Genomic DNA, 17,001 nt, shown 5'->3' with positions numbered 1-17,001 from the left:
CCTGAGATGACACGTTTAACCTCTCTGAACCTCAGGGTGCTCGGCTGTGAGATGAAGTAACAATACCTTCTCTTATCTCATAATTTGAAGGGAGAATGAATGAGGTCATGAAAAGGTAAGTAATTTTCAAATTGCAAAGAACAGTTTAACCGTAAGGTGATAGGAAAACAAAGGTTAATAAATTTGCTTACCAAAAACAGATCCCGGATAAAGAACTTCGCTCTTGTAACTTTGGGATCTTCTCCTGCATCTGGTGTTGCTGTAGAAATTAAAAATAGAATTTTAAGTAATGTGAAACAGAGAATCAACTCTATGGAAAATATAAAAGGAATTATAAAATTAGACTGAGGTATACTCATAGCATTAAAAGACTTGTATAACAAAGCAAAAAAACTAAAATGTCATTTTTATTTTTATTTTCTCCTCCCAAATCATTTTAATTTAACAGAGCTCTGATAAAACTTTTTTATTTTTATTTTTTGGTGGTGGGGCATAACTTCCACTCAAATAAAATGAAAGTATCTCATTGAACACGGACTAAGCCCACAGCTGTCTTCTTCACCTTCAGGGCTCTCTGGAGGAAAGAAGACCCGGCAGCCTACCAGGAGCTGGGCGCCAGAACTGTAGCTGTGGCTTCTGCCGAGGTTCTGCTCATCAGGGCTGCATTCTCATTCCATCAGCCTTATTCTTAGAAAGACCCCCTCTTACTGTTTCTACTACAGACTAGGGCATCCGCAGCTTCTAATTAAAATCAACTACAACGGCCATTCTGACGCTACACCCTTCCCAAGACTTTTTCCCATGCAGATTCTAAGTTCACGGGATCATTGAATAGTTTCTGTGACCCTGTGAGATCTATCTTCCTAAACTTTAGGCTTCACGTCAGCATGTTCTCATCACTTTCTTCCTCCTCTGTTGCAACTACTATGACTAGGTCCGCACTTCCATGGAGCAGGCAGTAGGGAGCTCTACAGGTGCTGAGTCAGGCCTGGCCTGGAGGCCTGCCACGCTTGGCCAGAGCAGGCGCCTGGGGAAGCCCAGTGTAGAGGGAAGAGTGGAGTGGGCAGGGGGAAGAGCACAGTGTGACTGAAGGGGAGGGGGAGGAGACCAGTGTCACTGAGGGGGTGGGGGAAGAGACCAGTGACACTGAGGGGGAGGGGGAGGAGACCAGTGTCACTGAGGGGGTGGGGGAAGAGACCAGTGACACTGAGGGGGAGGGGGAGGAGACCAGTGTGACTGAGGGGGAGGGGGAGGAGACCAGTGACACTGAGGGGGAGAGGGAACAGCACAGTGTGACTGAGGGGGAGGGGGAAGAGCACAGTGTGACTGAGGGGGAGGGGGAGGAGACCAGCGTCACTGAGGGGGAGGGGGAGGAGACCAGTGACACTGAGGGAGAGGGGGAGGAGACCAGTGACACTGAGGGGGAGGGGGAGGAGACCAGTGACACTGAGGGGGAGGGGGAGGAGACCAGTGACACTGAGGGAGAGGGGGAGGAGACCAGTGACACTGAGGGGGAGGGGGAGGAGACCAGTGACACTGAGGGGGAGGGGAGGAGACCAGTGACACTGAGAGGGAGGGGGAACAGCACAGTAACACTGAGGGTAGGGGGAGGAGACCAGTGACACTGAGGGGGAGGGGGAGGAGACCAGTGACACTGAGGGGGAGGGGGAGGAGACCAGTGTCACTGAGAGGGAGGGGGAACAGCACAGTAACACTGAGGGTAGGGGGAGGAGACCAGTGACACTGAGGGGGAGGGGTAGGAGACCAGGGTCACTGAGGGGGACGGGGAGGAGTCCAGTGACACTGAGAGGGAGGGGGAACAGCACAGTGACACTGAGGGGGTGGGGGAGGAGACCAGCGTCACTGAGGGTGGAGGGAGAAGCACAGTGTCACTGAGGGTGAAGGGTGGAGTACTATATTGCTGAGATTGGGGAAACACAGCTTCTACTATTTCCTGGACAGGTCAGGTTTGGCCTCAGCTTGTGGTGAGATTAAGTCACTGTTGGCAGGGATCAAAAGCAGGGTTCTGGTTGTGTTTCAGAAAGGTAACTTTGGCAGAAGTTCTGAGAATGTTCTGTAAAGTTGAGTGACCAGAACTAGGAAGCCTGGGCAGGAAACTGCACTGGCCAGATCCATAGCTGAGATGAGTGGGAAATAAGGGTCAGGACCAAGGCAGTGAGGAGGAAAAGAAGGAAGAGCAGGCCACAGTGGACATTTTGGAGGCAAGCTCCGCAGAGCTTTGAGTATTGACTTGACAGGGTGAGGGGATGGGGGGCACTGGTGCCTGAGAAAGTTAAAGAAGACTGTTGCTGGGAGATAGGTAATCCAGCAACAGAGAGGACTACACAGCAGTCTGAAGATTTCCCTTAGGCAGGTGGCACACCACCTTAGCCTTGGAAAGCACACCCCCAGACTGGCTGAGGTTAGTGCAAAGAGGATGATGAATTTTCTTATCTTCTTAACTAGGATTTCTAGGAAAGTCCCTTTCATTCTGCTTTATCTAGTTTGGGATTCAAATTTAAGAAGTGGTGCTATTTTGCTGTCAACCTACATCCTACAAGACTCTGGTGGCCCAGTGTCTACTCAAAACTGAAGAGCAGCGGTTGGAACTGGGGTTACCAACTCTTCCAGGTTTGCCCGGACAGGACCTTCCTGGCTTTAGCACTGAATGTCCCATGTCCCAGGAACCCCCATAGATGGTTGGTCACCCTAACGGAAGTCACCAGTGTTGTAGACAAAGTCATTACTGGAGACAAAAGATGTAAACACAGTGGCTGAAAGTGCAGGCTCAGAAGTAAAGGGTTCCAAGGCTGCTTTGTTCTCACAGGCTCTGCCTGAATGACCTTGAACAAGTGACTTTACCTCTCTCAGCCTCACTTTCCATAGGAAAACATGAGAAGAACAGCTGCTCCCACATAGCGTTACTGTGAGGGTTCAGTGTGAAGGTCAGTGTAAAGGGCTAACATGGGCTTGGTTCACAGCAGACCCAACTGAGGCACCAAGACGCAGAACTTACCCCAACTAATGACATATTCACACCCGAAACTACCCTTTCTGCAACTGCAGCTTGAAGGGAAAATCAAACTCTGAAATTTTTATAAATGGAATCCTACGTAGGACATTTTAATATTCTAGCACTTGAGGATAGTTGAGAGGATTGATTTAAATTAACTGAATTTCCTAGTTTCATCAGAACAGTTTGAATTGTAGTTACAGGGCTGTTGAAAGAACAATTAAGTCTTTTCCTTCATCGGGAGAAACTTGTTTAGAAATCTTACCATCTTCAGGAACAGTATAATTTGCATACTCTGGGAAATAATCTTCAATTTTTGATTTTCCGGCCAAGACTTTTTCTGCCAGCATATCTTGTTTGTTCAAGAACAAAATGATAGAAATGGTCCGTAACCACCTGAGAAGGAGAAATAAACATACAAATTTCATATCCACTATATGGGAAAGTACATCTAACATAGGAGACATTCAGTGAAAAGGACAACATTGCCATTTTCTTGATGATGTATAACATTTAGCATTATTTGATATACCTGTATCTCAGTGCCCTACTCCGTCTGCCAACAAGCCATTCTTATAATGATAAATATAGGTAGTTGATTTAGCAGTTCAGCACTTTCTAATTTACCTTCACTGGGGTTATAAATTTACTGGCTAAGGTTTACTTAGGTAATAAATACACTTGGTGTTATTTACTAATAAAGGGTCAGAAAATTAGAACAATTAAAGCATTAACAACAACAACAACAACAGAATAGAGGACTCATTAGCTAATCACACAGAATATAGTTTGCGGCTGGCTTGGTTCTTCCCCTGCGACCTCTGAACAGATTGGAGGTTCTCCAGACGGGGAGAGGATATGAATCAGATCGAGAGCTAGGTCACTGCACTGGACATGACCAGCTGAGGGGAGGGGCTCAGGTACAGTGAAGGTGCAGGAAGGAAGGTTCTCTCTCTTTCATTAACTCAATACTGAGAACTGGCTTCACATGAGTTCAGTGTGCCTATCAGCAAAGCCTTTAGAAATTCCAGTACTTCAAAGGAATCAAGCTGATTATTACAGCACAGGGATCGTACTGTGAATTAGAAACAACCCATTCTCCCCCCAAATGGAAACAGATTTACAGTTTCTTCTACTTATAAAATACAGTCCTTGTAAAAATGAATTTTTAATTACAGAAAAAAAACCAAATGTAATTACACCTAGAGACAACTACTATTAGAATTTTTATATTTTCACCTGTAGTTTTTTTTCTATCCTCACACATATCTATCATCTCTATAAAAATAAATTATGGTGTTTTTAAATCTGCCTTTTCATTTAACATCATTGTCATTTTTCCATGTGACTGTGTGTGTGTGTGTGTGTGTGTTTGCAGTTCTATCCCTGTGTAGTCCTACCAGTTTCAAACATGATCGTGTTGTGCTTTTAAACTGGAAGTGATGTGTGGTTAAAATTAGTACTTTCTAAATTTTGAAAACCAAACAAAACACCAAATTTGAACCCTAGATATGATCTTAGGCTTTCAAAGCAGAGATTTAAATTTCCTTGACAAAGCACTACCAGGGCTTCATCAAGAAACAGTCCCCATGTTAAGTATGTCTGTATATGACATGGACTAAAAGAGATACTTCTATAATTTTGAATTGATCAGTAAGGAAAGAATGACTATATCTGGAGAATAAAACTAAAAGTGAGTTGAGTGGTATTTTTCGTGAAAGAAAATTTGCAATCGAGTGGTGAGACTGAATTTATTATTTTTATAACCTGTTGTTCCAGATGCTTTCGAAAAGGTCCAGGGACTCTCTCAGCCTGTTGGTGTTGTTATCTTCCCGAATCACCATGTTGTAGCTACTGCAGGCAGCGACGTAAATGATAGCAGTGACGTCTTAGTGGGAGAAGAGACAAAAAGTGAGACTGATGGTCATTGTGGGGTTATGATAAAGTACACATCCAAGTGCTACCCATTTCCAGGGAAATTTTCATTCCGTGATTACAAGAATGACTTGAATCAGCACTGTCTGTATAACTGGTTGTTCAGTAATGTACCTGACCAGGAGTCTACCCATATTAGTGAATGATAGATGGAAATCTGAGATGCTGAAATTCCTTATTTCTGAGATTCATACTGAAGACATTTTATATATAATCTGATTCAAAGCTACTTAAATACAGTAGCAGGAGCAAGTGTGAGAATTCATCCCATTTTTCTGAGAGAGCATAGAAATCACCGTTAAAGCACTGGATCCATTTTCTTCTCTCATCCCTCTGGCCACCGACATCAAACATGCTGTGGAAGGACAACAGGACAATTATTAGGAGTGCAAGGAAGCAATGCACACTTCCGTGCTCCTCTCTGTTGCTGTGTGGCCTGTAGCACAGTTCCCTGTGGGACCTCGACAGACTGCTCGGGCCCAGCCCCAGGTTCCATACCAGCTTGCTGGGCCTGGGTGTCCACACCCAGTCGTTTCTCTGGTCTCAGCCCTCACTGCGCAGCCATCAGGCTGACTTGAGCCCGCTTCTCAGAGCAACCTGAGCAGTGCATCCCTCTGCCTGAGTTTCTGGCTGCAGTTTCTCTCTACCTACCCCGATGCCTTGGTCTTTCTCATGTTCTCAGGTGTCTCAGGTCTTGGATTCTTCCCTTCCCTAAATTTACTGCATGTACATCAGAACCACACAGTCTGTATTTACTTATTGTCATGCAGGGTGGCATGCGGGGTCTCTGCTCCCGCTCCCTACATAAGAACGCAGGACATGGTGAGGCCAAAAAGGAACACCCACGGAGCCATAGGTAGGGGAGTCATACCGCTATATTCTCTCTGGCGGCTGGGTTGGAGACACAGGAAGCAGGAGCCACACTATCCGCAACCTGTCGTCCACTTCTCTGCCAACCAACCCCGCTTGCTAGCTGTGATCCGCTGTGCTAATTGCAATTCACTCTTGCTAGCTCAGCCACCATCTTCCTGCTAGCCCCCATTTTCTGCTAGCGTAGCCACGGCAGTTATATTAGTGGCCAATGGCTCACTGGTTACAGCTGACAGCCAACTAGCCACAGCTGATGGCCATCCAATCACAGTTGATGGCCATTTACTACCTGAGCCAGCACCTTTCCACGTGAGGCCGAGAGCCTGGAAACTGCACTCCTGGCTCTGTCCCCACATTTATCCTAAAGCACGGTGATGCTCCACTCCCCTAAGCCCTAGCGCCTTGGGTAATAGCAGTGTCCCCTAGCCCCACACCCAGTAAGACCCCAGCCTACAGCAAGGAGGGCTTCCCACCCCCCCACAGCAGGCCTGCTCTGAAGGACACACTTACTGAAAGTTTACTTTGTCCACTTGGAATCGTGTCTCAAAAATCCCTGACGTCAGAACTCTGCATCTGAGAAGGTCCTGAGGGCAAGAAGAGAGAAAGAAAACCAAGTGACATGTCGTTCTCCTTCATAAGGAAAGCCCTGGAGGCAACCATGATAATTAAGTTTCCGAATAGCAATTTCTGCCATTATCCAAGATAAAATAACACGGTAATTAAAAACTCAGCCAAATGCATTCTGTCTTACCCCCACCTCTCCCATCCCCTGAGAAAATCACAGTGAATGTATTTGTCCTTAGATACTTGAGAGCTGTGCTTTTACTTTCTTTATGATTGTTTTTTTAAATCACTGATGAATGTAGTTCACTGACAGGAACAATGACAATGCTCCTGACAACCAAATCACATGCTTAGTGTTCTGGGAGAGACCCTGCCAGTGCTCTTCTGTTACAACTGGAGAGCCAACTCCAGCTCCAGGTTCAGAACCATTTGGGTGAGAAACCAAAGGAAGTGCAACTCTGCATTCACAGATCATGGCTTTTTTGGACTGCATGCCAGCTGATTTTAGATTTCCCCTCTCTTACCTGCATACTTTTATTCCCTCTAAAAGATGATGCGGTCCGGAGGGGATGAGAAAGACACAGTTTTACACAGCTGACATCTCTTGTACATTTATCAGATGTCGGGGTATTTTTTTCTGACCACAAATCTATTATGATGTTAATGAAGCAGACAATCATTCTGGAAGCTGGATGGTGGTTGTCCCCTCTTACTCTGACGAGACGTATTTAGGACAGCCTCAAGGGATTGACTCTATTGCTCTGTCAGATAATTTTGAGCTCTTGGAGTCAGCCTCAGAGAGAGATGGACTTCACGGGAGAGAGAGAAGCTCAGACTTTAAGGAAGGGCAGAGAAAAGAGAGCCCCCAGAAAGGGCCCACAGCCAAGTTCCTCCAGGGGACACAGACACTTGGGAGATGCTGCTTGAATGGAGGTCCTCTAACTTTTTTGGAGTTCACTAGCTCTAGAGGCATCTGGGTGGCTCCTAAGCTGAGCAGTTCAAGGTTCTCTAAGTCTCTGCAGATGCCTGAGGATCAAAGGTTTCGGGAGACACAGAAGGTCCCTCTCTGCTACTTACAAATGTGCAGTTGGGCACTTTTATCTAGCTTAACCCAAAGGAGACACACTGGGTCACAGCTGGAAAGTGTGCTGTGGTTTCTGACCCAGACTAGGACAGGGTCATAAAAGCTGAATGGGCAGGGTTTATGAAGCTGGGGAAGCAAAGGTGTAGTTTTCTGTTGATAGCTCCAAGAGGAATGGGAATTGCTTAGTCCTATTCCACAGATAAAATTTTGTTGATATTGGGAATTTAGAAATCAAGCAAGTTTTAAAGAGAGTTAAGTCAATGGGCCAATTAACAGGGTATGGTAACACAACATGTGTGCATGCAGGGACAGTGCAAACAATTTGAACAAAGTAGCTATTTTAAGAATTTTTTCCTTAATCCATTTAAAAATAATCATTGACTAATACTGGCAGTTTCTCTAATTCACAAGTTCCCACAGGGTGGCCGGGTGGTGCAGCTCTGACTTCACATACCTGGTCAGTGGGGGTGTAGTCCACCAAGCTGACACTGTCGATTCTTTCCAGGAAGCTGAAAAGAAAGACAGCAATACTCAGAATGTTCTCTGATGACTTTCTCCTGGGCTGTGGGGTGCTGTATAGGATAGTCACACAAGCACAGGGGGACAGGCACAGCAGAGAGGCTGAGGAAAGTTCCTATCTTCTTTCCTGCATATTTGTCTGTCTAGATAGCATAATATTCCTGATTGAGAGGTTACGACTATCTTTTTTTTTGTTTTTTTCAGCTCTTGCCATCCCTCTTGTCAATTGTCATAGGGTTGTGGGTGAGGGGCCACTCAGAAATTGGGAAGGGGCACATGCCTCTTTCCAAGACTAAGCTGGTAGAGGAAGGCCAAGCTGCAATGCAAATACAACAGGGGAGGTGAGAGATGTTCCTTTAGCGTGATATGTTCTGAATAAGATCCAAAATAATGTGTGAATGTGTGTGTGTGTGTGTGTGAGAGAGCAGGTTTAATGTGGTATGTACACATGGCAGAGGCTATACAATTGGTCCCAGCAGTCTCATATGTTACACAGAGTGTGTAGAGCACTCCTGGAAGCAATTAGAATGAGTCTTGTGTGAGCAACAGTGACTCCATATCGAATGAAAAAGAGTACCTGCATTTTGGACATGCACAGAGAACTTAGCAGACAATGCCCAGGGAGCTGCCAGTTGCCCTGGTAATTGGGTGTAACTAGCTACAGATCCTGGGAGTCTGAGAGTCTCAGGGATTAGTCCCCCTGACTTGCAGGAAGAGACTGCAGCATGGACTGTGAGCCTAGCAGTCAATCGTGACACAGAGGGAGGGAGAAGGAAGTGGAAGGGAAGACAATCACACTGCATCTACACGTGGAAAAGACATGGGAGAAAGGGGTCCTGCAGGCAGGTACTCTCCCTCCCTGCAGAGAGACTGCCTGTCCATCTTACCTAAAGTAGCACCCTAGTCCATCTCCATGCTAACCTTTCTTTATTTGTCTACAAAGCATTTATCACAGCCTGACATGCTTTACATTTGTTTATCTGTTCATTATCTCTTTCTCCAAAATGCGAGCCCCCAGGGCAACACTTTGTCTGGTTGGTCCAGGTGTCCCCAGCACCTTACACAGGCCTGGCCCCTGAATATTTGTTTGATGAAAGAATGTCCACTCCCCTCCTCTTCCTGAAGCTGGAGAAGATAAAGGAGCAGGTGGCTGAGAGGCCCAGTCTACGGGTACAAAGGACACCGTGGAGACTTTTAAGACACAGGAAGAGATGGGACTGGTTAATTGGTAAGTAAAGGACCACTTCGAAAGAGAGATGGGGCAGCAGGAGAGCATGTGAGGTGAGGGAAGGGGTCTCAGTGGCCCATGGTCTCCTGGCTGTGAGTGTCCAAGTGGCCTGGGTGAGGCTCCTACGCTGGGGAGAGCGAATGTGACCTAGACTAGAGGGACATGGCCTGGCCTTCCCAGCCTGTCCAATCTTGGAAGGTTTGGGTTCCATCACTGGGTATGTGAAGTAAAGCAATGATTTGGCATTCATCTGAGTCCATGTGCTTGGGGGCATTTTGCACAGCGCAGGGGAGATGTCATCTCCAATCTCTACACTCCCCACCTACCAGCCTGCATTGCAGGCCCTGGAGATGCTGTCAGCACAGGCAAGAGGGAGGCCAAAGACACAGTAAGACCACTTAATTCCCTTGGACATCTTCACTCCTTCCTACTGGAAAGTGAAAGATAATCTCAGTGGCCAGATATGGTGGCCTGGTGCTGCGGTGACATTTTGGCAGCCTTCGATCCATGCACCCTTTATTTGGCACAAGGCCCAGCTGCTCCAGAACCAAGACCTACCTTAGATCTGCAACAAGAGGCAACCCCATGGCAAGCAAGCCACTAGCAGTATGTAGGAAGGGGCAGTGTCAGTAGTGAGGTCATCCCAGCTGGAAGACAGAGCCTGTCCCATGGGGAAGGGGGGACAGGGGGAGGAAATGATGGAGGGTCGTGTCTGTGACTGCACTGCTTTCTGTGGGAGTTGTTAAATAAAGTCAACTGCTCCTGAGAACGACTGCAAAGCTATGGCCAGGTGGCAGGGCCACAGAGAAGCCAAAGGGACCCTGAACATCCTGTGTCCTTTCTGGAGCAGGCGCTGTGAGCCCTGGTGGGTGCTGCTGAGTGCATACCAGAAGGTAGGTGAATTGGCCCAGGGTGCAGAGCTGGTACCTGAGAAGGAGGAGTTTGGACAGAGTACAAACAACCCTGGAAATGCCATAGGAGGCGACCTCCAGGGAGCTGGAGGAACCTGGAGGCCCCAGGGAGGGGGGGCCTGCCTTTGCTGGAGGCCTGCTTTGAAAACCACAGTTGCAGTTTGGCTCAGTCCTTGCTGGTCTTGAATTTGGTGGAGTGGACAGAGCCTAGAATGTACACACTGGGTTCCTGACCACCTAGCAGGAAAGGAGCCAAAAGACTGATGAAGTGAAAGGTTTCTGCTCCTGGAAAAGCAGTTCTGGACTATAACCCAGACAACCAGGTGGGTCTGGGTGGTGGTGGATATGCTACTCCCCCCGCTACCCATCCCCCCACTCCCCAATCCCTGCTGTGGGCTACAATAATTTGATTCAGAAATGATCTGTCTTCTTGGCAGGTGACATATAATACTGACATGAGATACAGAAGCCAATCATCTCTGATTAAAAAGGCTGGAAAGAATTGAAAATTAAACTAAATATAAAGGCTTTGGCTATAGTTAGTTTAGGAAGCATCCAATTTCTATCAGGATGCAGATAGGGTGAAGGGAGGTGGGTGAATTTATTCAGATGCTAATAACTAGTGTAAGGGGAAAAAAATGAAATGTGGTTAAAAAATACATTAAAAGTTCCTGATAGATGTGATTAAAGAGTACCTTCCAAAGGAAGTGGTGGGAGGACTTTTCTGAATGCTGTTAAAAATAAGTGGTTCTGAGATGCTGATGACAAAGGCAAAGATGTCAAGTTCTTTCCCCATCCATGGTCTCCAGGATGGATACTCAGAGTTCATTCCAGCTCTGGTACTTAACCATCTAAGCGAGACCTCAGAAGCATCAAAGAACGTGTCCAAGAATATCTTCTTAATTGTTACTGATGCTGAATGGTATTCCGAGTTCATGGATTTCAAGTTTGTGCAATGAAAATAAAATGTGAAAATTCCCCCCGAATGTGAATGTGTTCCCCAGTTCTTTGAAAGACTCTCTAAGGAATAAAGGAATAAAATAAAACTCTATAGTAGTAGATTTCCGCCAGCCTTTTGCCTAAATCTGTGGTTCAATCCTCATATTTTCCAGCATGTTGTAGAAGTACTTCAAATCGGGGCTCTTTAAAGGGTCTTCTGTATCACACACAGAATTTCACAAGACATTTTAAAGTAGCACTGTCTTCTTAAACATGCCACTGCCTGTGAAGCCAAAAAATTAACCAGACTATAGAATCCCCTTTATAGACCATTCACTCACACTAGATACAGAGTTTCGGGACAATACCAAATTATAATTGTAATTATGGACACTATAAAAAAAGTAGTTGGAAAACATTTACTTCGATTTTTTTCATTATATCCTGCTACAGTTGAGGATATTCATGTTTGCAGAAACATTTTTATTCTCATCATTTAGATCTTCCTTCCGTTTAATATTGGCACAAAATGCCAATTCATTGTTTATTTCTCATCTGCTGTCTGCTCCCCCATAAAATAACTAAAGTCACAGAGTTCTTGTGGTCATGGAGTTGATCATGAAAAGGCACAAGGAAGGGATTATGAAAAGATAAAAAATATTCTGTTAAGTGCCTTTAAACAACCGGATCTGAGAAAAAGTACCAGCTAAATGAAAATGTATTTAAACTTATCTCTTTTGTGAAAAGTGTAGCAGTTGGAACTCTGTTAAGGCCAATAAAATTTTTTCTCAGTGTGTTACTGAAATTTATTTCATGATGCTTGTTTTCATGATATAAAAATACCGCGGAGAAAAAGATGACCTCTACAGTGACAAAGTACCGGGCGGTTCTACCGTGGAGTAGGGTTAAGATCCACGCTCCTTAAAAGGTGGTGCTCACCTCAGCAGCTGCAGCACCTGCAGACCTCGGCAATCAGGATTTGTAGCTGAACCACATGCCCTGGTGAAGCAGTGAGCCACATGCACATCAGAATTTGAAAAGCACTGTGCCTTTTGCTCTCCATTTTTATTGCCACCCTACTTTAGGCTGTAATTTCCTTTCATCTGGACAGTATAGGTTCTGATGACTCACACTGCTGCTCCTTTCCTCAGGGTAAAGTCCACACTTTTAATCTGGCCTCCCAGCTGTTCACAATCTGCCCGATCTCTCTTCACTCTTTAATGTCAAACCCTCCCTTCTAGTTAAATTCTCATGTAGTTTTTGGCCTCAGATCTTTGTGTAATTCCCAGTTTTCTTTCTCTGAAGCTGCAGATTAAATCCAACCCCAGCCTCTTCCAAAAAGCCAATCTTAACCACCAGGGACACTGCAATTCTGTTCTCCATGTACTTATTATTTCACAAATTGATTGGCTTGGTATACTGCCTTATATCATGATTTACCCTTTTTAAAAGTTGAAGTATAAAATCTATAAAGTGTGTAAAGTGCACTAATCTTGTGTTCATCTTCATAACTTTTTTACAATTGTATACACACGTACATTTTTCTCTTAATGTGTATGCCTTATCTACCTAACTGTATTGAGTACCACTTAAGGCAGAAGCATGTCTTTAATTTCTAGAAAGAAGCCCCAGCTAACCAGCATCTGATATACTTTAGCCTAAATTTTTACTATATTCAGTCATTCTGAATAAACACTGCTGAATTGTTTGTCCTGACACTATTTGGGAGGGAAGGAGGATGTATAAATCTTGAAGAGGAGGAACATACATTTCAATTTGGAGAAACACTGTGAAGGAAAAGGGCACAGTGCTTCTGAGGGTATATAATGGGGCTCTGGCCCAGTGCCCACTGTACCACCTTATCTACCGAGTATGTTATTAGTCACCTACGCACGATCACCAGTGAGAGCATCTGAGGGAAGTACGCATTCACGCTGGAGTCATTACCAGGAGCCAACAGAACACAGCCAACTAGACACAGTCTGTCCTGCTCCACAGGGAACTTACCATCTAGTTGTAGAAAAACAACTTAGGTCAACCAGGGAGGCCTTTTGCTAATTAAAAGAAAAAAAAATTACAGGGACTTGCTCATCAGTTTGCTCCACATCCACAGGCTGTGGCTTTTTGTCAATACGTAGTACTGAAAGTGTTGAACTTTGGATTTTGCTACAGAAACGCCCTCAAAAGTGTTGTGCGTAGTGCAGAGGAAGAATCTAGAGTGCAAGGTCCTACACTTGACAATGTTGATTGTGTCTCTGGCTGACCTTTTGACTATGTCTAGTTAATAAGGTTATCAGACTGGTGCGTATTTTAGGTGGTGTTCTTTTCCAAATCAAAGACAGCTGGGTAAGCACAGTGTCCAAGACTCAGCATGACTCTACCTAAAACATGCACTGACACACACACATGTACTCACATTCCTTCAGGAAGAAACAGCTTTAGTAAGAAAGTTCTCCAGTAGTGCACATATCATCTGACTGAAGTAAACTAAATAGTGCATAAAAGTTTACGAGTATTCTAAATCCATGTTAGAAACTGCTTTTGAAGGCAGAAAAATAAAAAGGAGAAAGAAGTAAAAACTGTACCAGTAGTTGCATGGAAGATTAACTGTTCATTGGTATGTTTGAGTTGGGTCCTTTTGTAAAATATATCTAGCCTGAGGAAGTTTCAATATAAGGAAGAATCTTCTTGCCATAAACCATTAATATTACAGTAAAGAAGTAATAGCTAAGGTCTCTAGAAATATGCATGAAAATTCCATGCTAATCTAACAAATGCAGGTCATAAGGGTGAGAATGGAAAAATACCATACTTTCTGAACCAAATCTATCTCTGAGTTATTTTCCTTAAAAAGCTTTTTAAATAGGATGCACATTCATATGTAGTGACATGCACTTTAAAATGATTTATTTGACAAACTTCATGGTTTACATTTCAGGATTTCATCAACTGCAAAAATAAGGAAGTAATTCATGGGCCTAATATGCTTTTGAAAATAATATTTATAGTTCCTAAAAATGTACATTCACATAGTTTGAAATGAACACATATCGAGAAAGTTCAAGCTTATACAAGCATTGTTTAATCTCACAAAATATATTTATATTGTTGGGAATATTTGCACTATAAAAAAGGTTCTTCAATTTACCAATGGGTTCAATACTAAGCTATAATTTAAGTTTTAATTATTTTTTTTCCAGTCCAAAGAGGGCTTATGACTCATGCTGTACTCATACAGTTGCCTCTGTGCAATCATATGATGAGAGGCGACACCAAAAGGGGCAAGTTCTAGAAAGACCTGGGACAATTGACTGATGTCCCGTACAGAGAAGGCTTCAAAACAACATCCAGTCAGATGTAGACACTTAAACAGGTCAGCTCTCGTATACCTGTTTTTTTTTTCCCCCCTTAAACACATTCATTCACACTGGAAAATGTTATAATGGCGAATACTTGATTATGAATCTTTCAAAGGTCCTGGAGGAGTCCCTACAATTATTTTCTGAAACACTGGAATTCTCGATGGAGACATCTTCCAGTGAAGGGAGGATTTAAAATATCCTTAAGTATTTAACTTAGATTAACATACTTGCCAAGACAAAAGCAAACCAATGTTCTCCATGTTTTGAGGCAATGAGAAAGTGGTGGGTGGCAGCTACAGACTTTACTTTTCAGCCAGAAAATGCGCTCTGCCATTCCATTAAGATGGAAGACAACACAGCTGGGCTCTAGCTTTAGAGAATCAAGCCTGCTGTTCAATCCTGCACCTTTCCTTCTTCCCAGACTTCCAACCTTTGCATGTATATTTGTTACTTGCATGGCTAAGAAAAATATTCCAACTTATATTTGCAAGGTTTCTGTTTTAAGAACAAATAATAATTAGAACTTAAAATGCTGTTCTAATTTTATTTCTATTTTTGGTTGTTAAAATAAAAATAAAACCTACAAACACAGTCCCAGGGGTTTCTCAAACCAATCAACAGTTCTTTGGCAATGTTACAGTAATATAACTGCTATGCTAATTAACATACTTTATAAGAAGTCTAAATAATGTATTGAAATAGAAAATAACTAGAAATGTGTTAGAGAAGTTAATTTGAAAGAAACTGTCATGTTAAACCTTGTTAAGGCTTTTAAAAAACTCTTTAGTAAATAAAAACATAAACGAACAATTTTTCCATCTAATAAATGGAAGTGGCATTTTTTTCTAGTTATAAAAAAACAACTACTACACAAAAATTTACAGAACAGTAAGAGGGCATTAGGCAAGAACATCCTAAGGTAATTTTAATATAAGTTATGAGGACAGATTAATAGTCAACTGTAGTCTCATCTTGATGGCCAAAAAGGGATACACTGAAATAGCACTGTCCATGAAGTAAGTTGAATGAGGTGTTGATAGCCCGGTAATCAAAGTAATCATTCTCCTCTCTTTAATTTTTACGCACATATCAATTCTATGTATCAATTACACTAAGTTAAAAAAAAAAACCACCTCCATTTTGATAATTCGGGTGGAAAACTAGAGTTTCGATCATATTTTTGAGAAACATTCATGTACATCAAATTAACTAGTCCTGTTAAAAGGCAGCTATAAAAATACACACCATCACAAACTATACAGAACTTTACAATCCAGTGAAGGGTGGAGAAAGCCTGGAATTTCGTAATGTATCGGAGAGCACTGTAAACCCAAAGGTAGAAGCATTTTAAATAAAGAGCATTTCAGCACTCTGGCACGTTCCAAGTTTTTAGTGTATAGTAGCTCTCTGACACACCATTTCAGAAACCATTTTAGAGGGTGGCGACAGCCAGAAAACCTCGGGGCGGGTTCTGTCGTCACACTTGGTCCCGCAGGCGCGCCAGTCTCTGGGACAGCTCATCCTGCTCGGCCGAGGCCACGCTCGTGCCCACGGAGCCCGTCTGCCCCTGCGGCAGCTCCATGTTGAGGTCGAGGCCGGCCTCGTCTGCCATCTCCTGGAGCAGCAGATCCACCTGGCTCTGGGGAGTGGTCAGCGTCGTGGTGTTGCTCATCGTGTCTTCCATTTGCTGCGTCTGGACGTCCAGCGTCTCAAACTGGTGCTCGAATTTGTCCATCAAGGCAGAGATCTTTTCCAGATTCATGGTTTTCAAAGTCGCATCCATCGACTTAACCACCCCGGCCATTGACTTGGTCACCTTGCCCATCGTCACCGCCGTCTGGACTCGGGCAGCTACCGCGTCGACCCGCGCACTCATTCTCAGGAAATTCACCGCCTGGTTCTTCTGGCGAATGGCATTTTCGGCGTGTATCCTCGCAACTTCCATGTTGCCCTTCTGAATGGCCTTTTTAATTTTGGCCTTTTCGGCCTTTTCCTCCTTGTCGCATTTTTTGGCACTCCTGCTCAGTTCTTTGGCCGCGAACTTTAGGTTGAAGAGGTGTTTCTCCATGTTGGACATAATCGGAGGGTTCCTCGGAGTCGACTGCCAAAACCCAGACGTCCTCTGAAGAGATGCAGAAAGGAGGCCCGCACCCGGCTGCCGCTCCTTTGTTTTGGTTCCACTTCCTGTTTCTGCCGCCCGGCGCAGACGGTGACGTCAGAGCCCGGCGCCGGGAGGCGGGGCCCGCGGGACGCACGGCCCGGGGCGGCGGGGCGGGGACTTGGGGACTGACGGCGCTAGGGGCCGCCCCCTGAGGCGGGCCCGGGTCACACGCCGCCGACCCCGCTGGAGCTCCGGGCTGCCCGCGTTGACCTTGGTGCTCGCCCTTTGCACCGAGTTCCGCTCAGTTTTTAAAGTATTAACAGATGCACAAAAATTCGTGTTCACACACACTGTCTTAAGCATATATCTACTGAAATGTGCAGGATGTGTCTAGAGCTGCCCGTAAAAAGCACCCGAACTCCAAACTTGGCAAGCCTTAAGGTGTCTGGGCAGAGGGCTAAACACCAGCAAACAG

At 44.6% G+C, this 17,001-nt stretch overlaps 2 protein-coding genes across 5 annotated transcripts in view; both read right to left on the bottom strand.

The window, feature by feature from the left end:
• The window catches only part of GNAL (G protein subunit alpha L), a 198,532-nt gene that overhangs the window by 7,824 nt on the left and 173,707 nt on the right, over positions 1-17,001 (bottom strand). For all 4 annotated transcript variants that reach the window (XM_081078181.1, XM_081078183.1, XM_081078184.1 and 1 more), the window contains 6 exons: positions 7,921-7,975; positions 6,329-6,402; positions 5,245-5,303; positions 4,781-4,901; positions 3,279-3,409; positions 192-259 (listed from right to left, as the gene is read on the bottom strand). In XM_081078181.1, the coding sequence (XP_080934307.1) occupies positions 192-259; positions 3,279-3,409; positions 4,781-4,901; positions 5,245-5,303; positions 6,329-6,402; positions 7,921-7,975 (508 nt within the window). The remainder of the gene's footprint in view (positions 1-191; positions 260-3,278; positions 3,410-4,780; positions 4,902-5,244; positions 5,304-6,328; positions 6,403-7,920; positions 7,976-17,001) is intronic.
• On the bottom strand, positions 13,946-16,619 carry CHMP1B (charged multivesicular body protein 1B). The gene has a single exon (XM_081078856.1). It carries the CDS (start codon positions 16,500-16,502, stop codon positions 15,903-15,905), a length of 600 nt encoding a protein of 199 aa, XP_080934982.1. The 5' UTR covers positions 16,503-16,619; the 3' UTR covers positions 13,946-15,902.

This window comes from Rhinolophus hipposideros (assembly GCF_964194185.1).
Source record: "Rhinolophus hipposideros genome assembly, chromosome: 17".
Lineage (NCBI taxonomy): Eukaryota > Metazoa > Chordata > Mammalia > Chiroptera > Rhinolophidae > Rhinolophus > Rhinolophus hipposideros.
This window is presented reverse-complemented; position numbering and strand designations above follow the sequence as displayed.

What these genes read in the sequence shown, in the direction of transcription:
- CHMP1B (XM_081078856.1), bottom strand. Translation starts at nt 16,502, where the DNA reads ATGTCCAACATGGAGAAACACCTCTTCAACCTAAAGTTCGCGGCCAAA.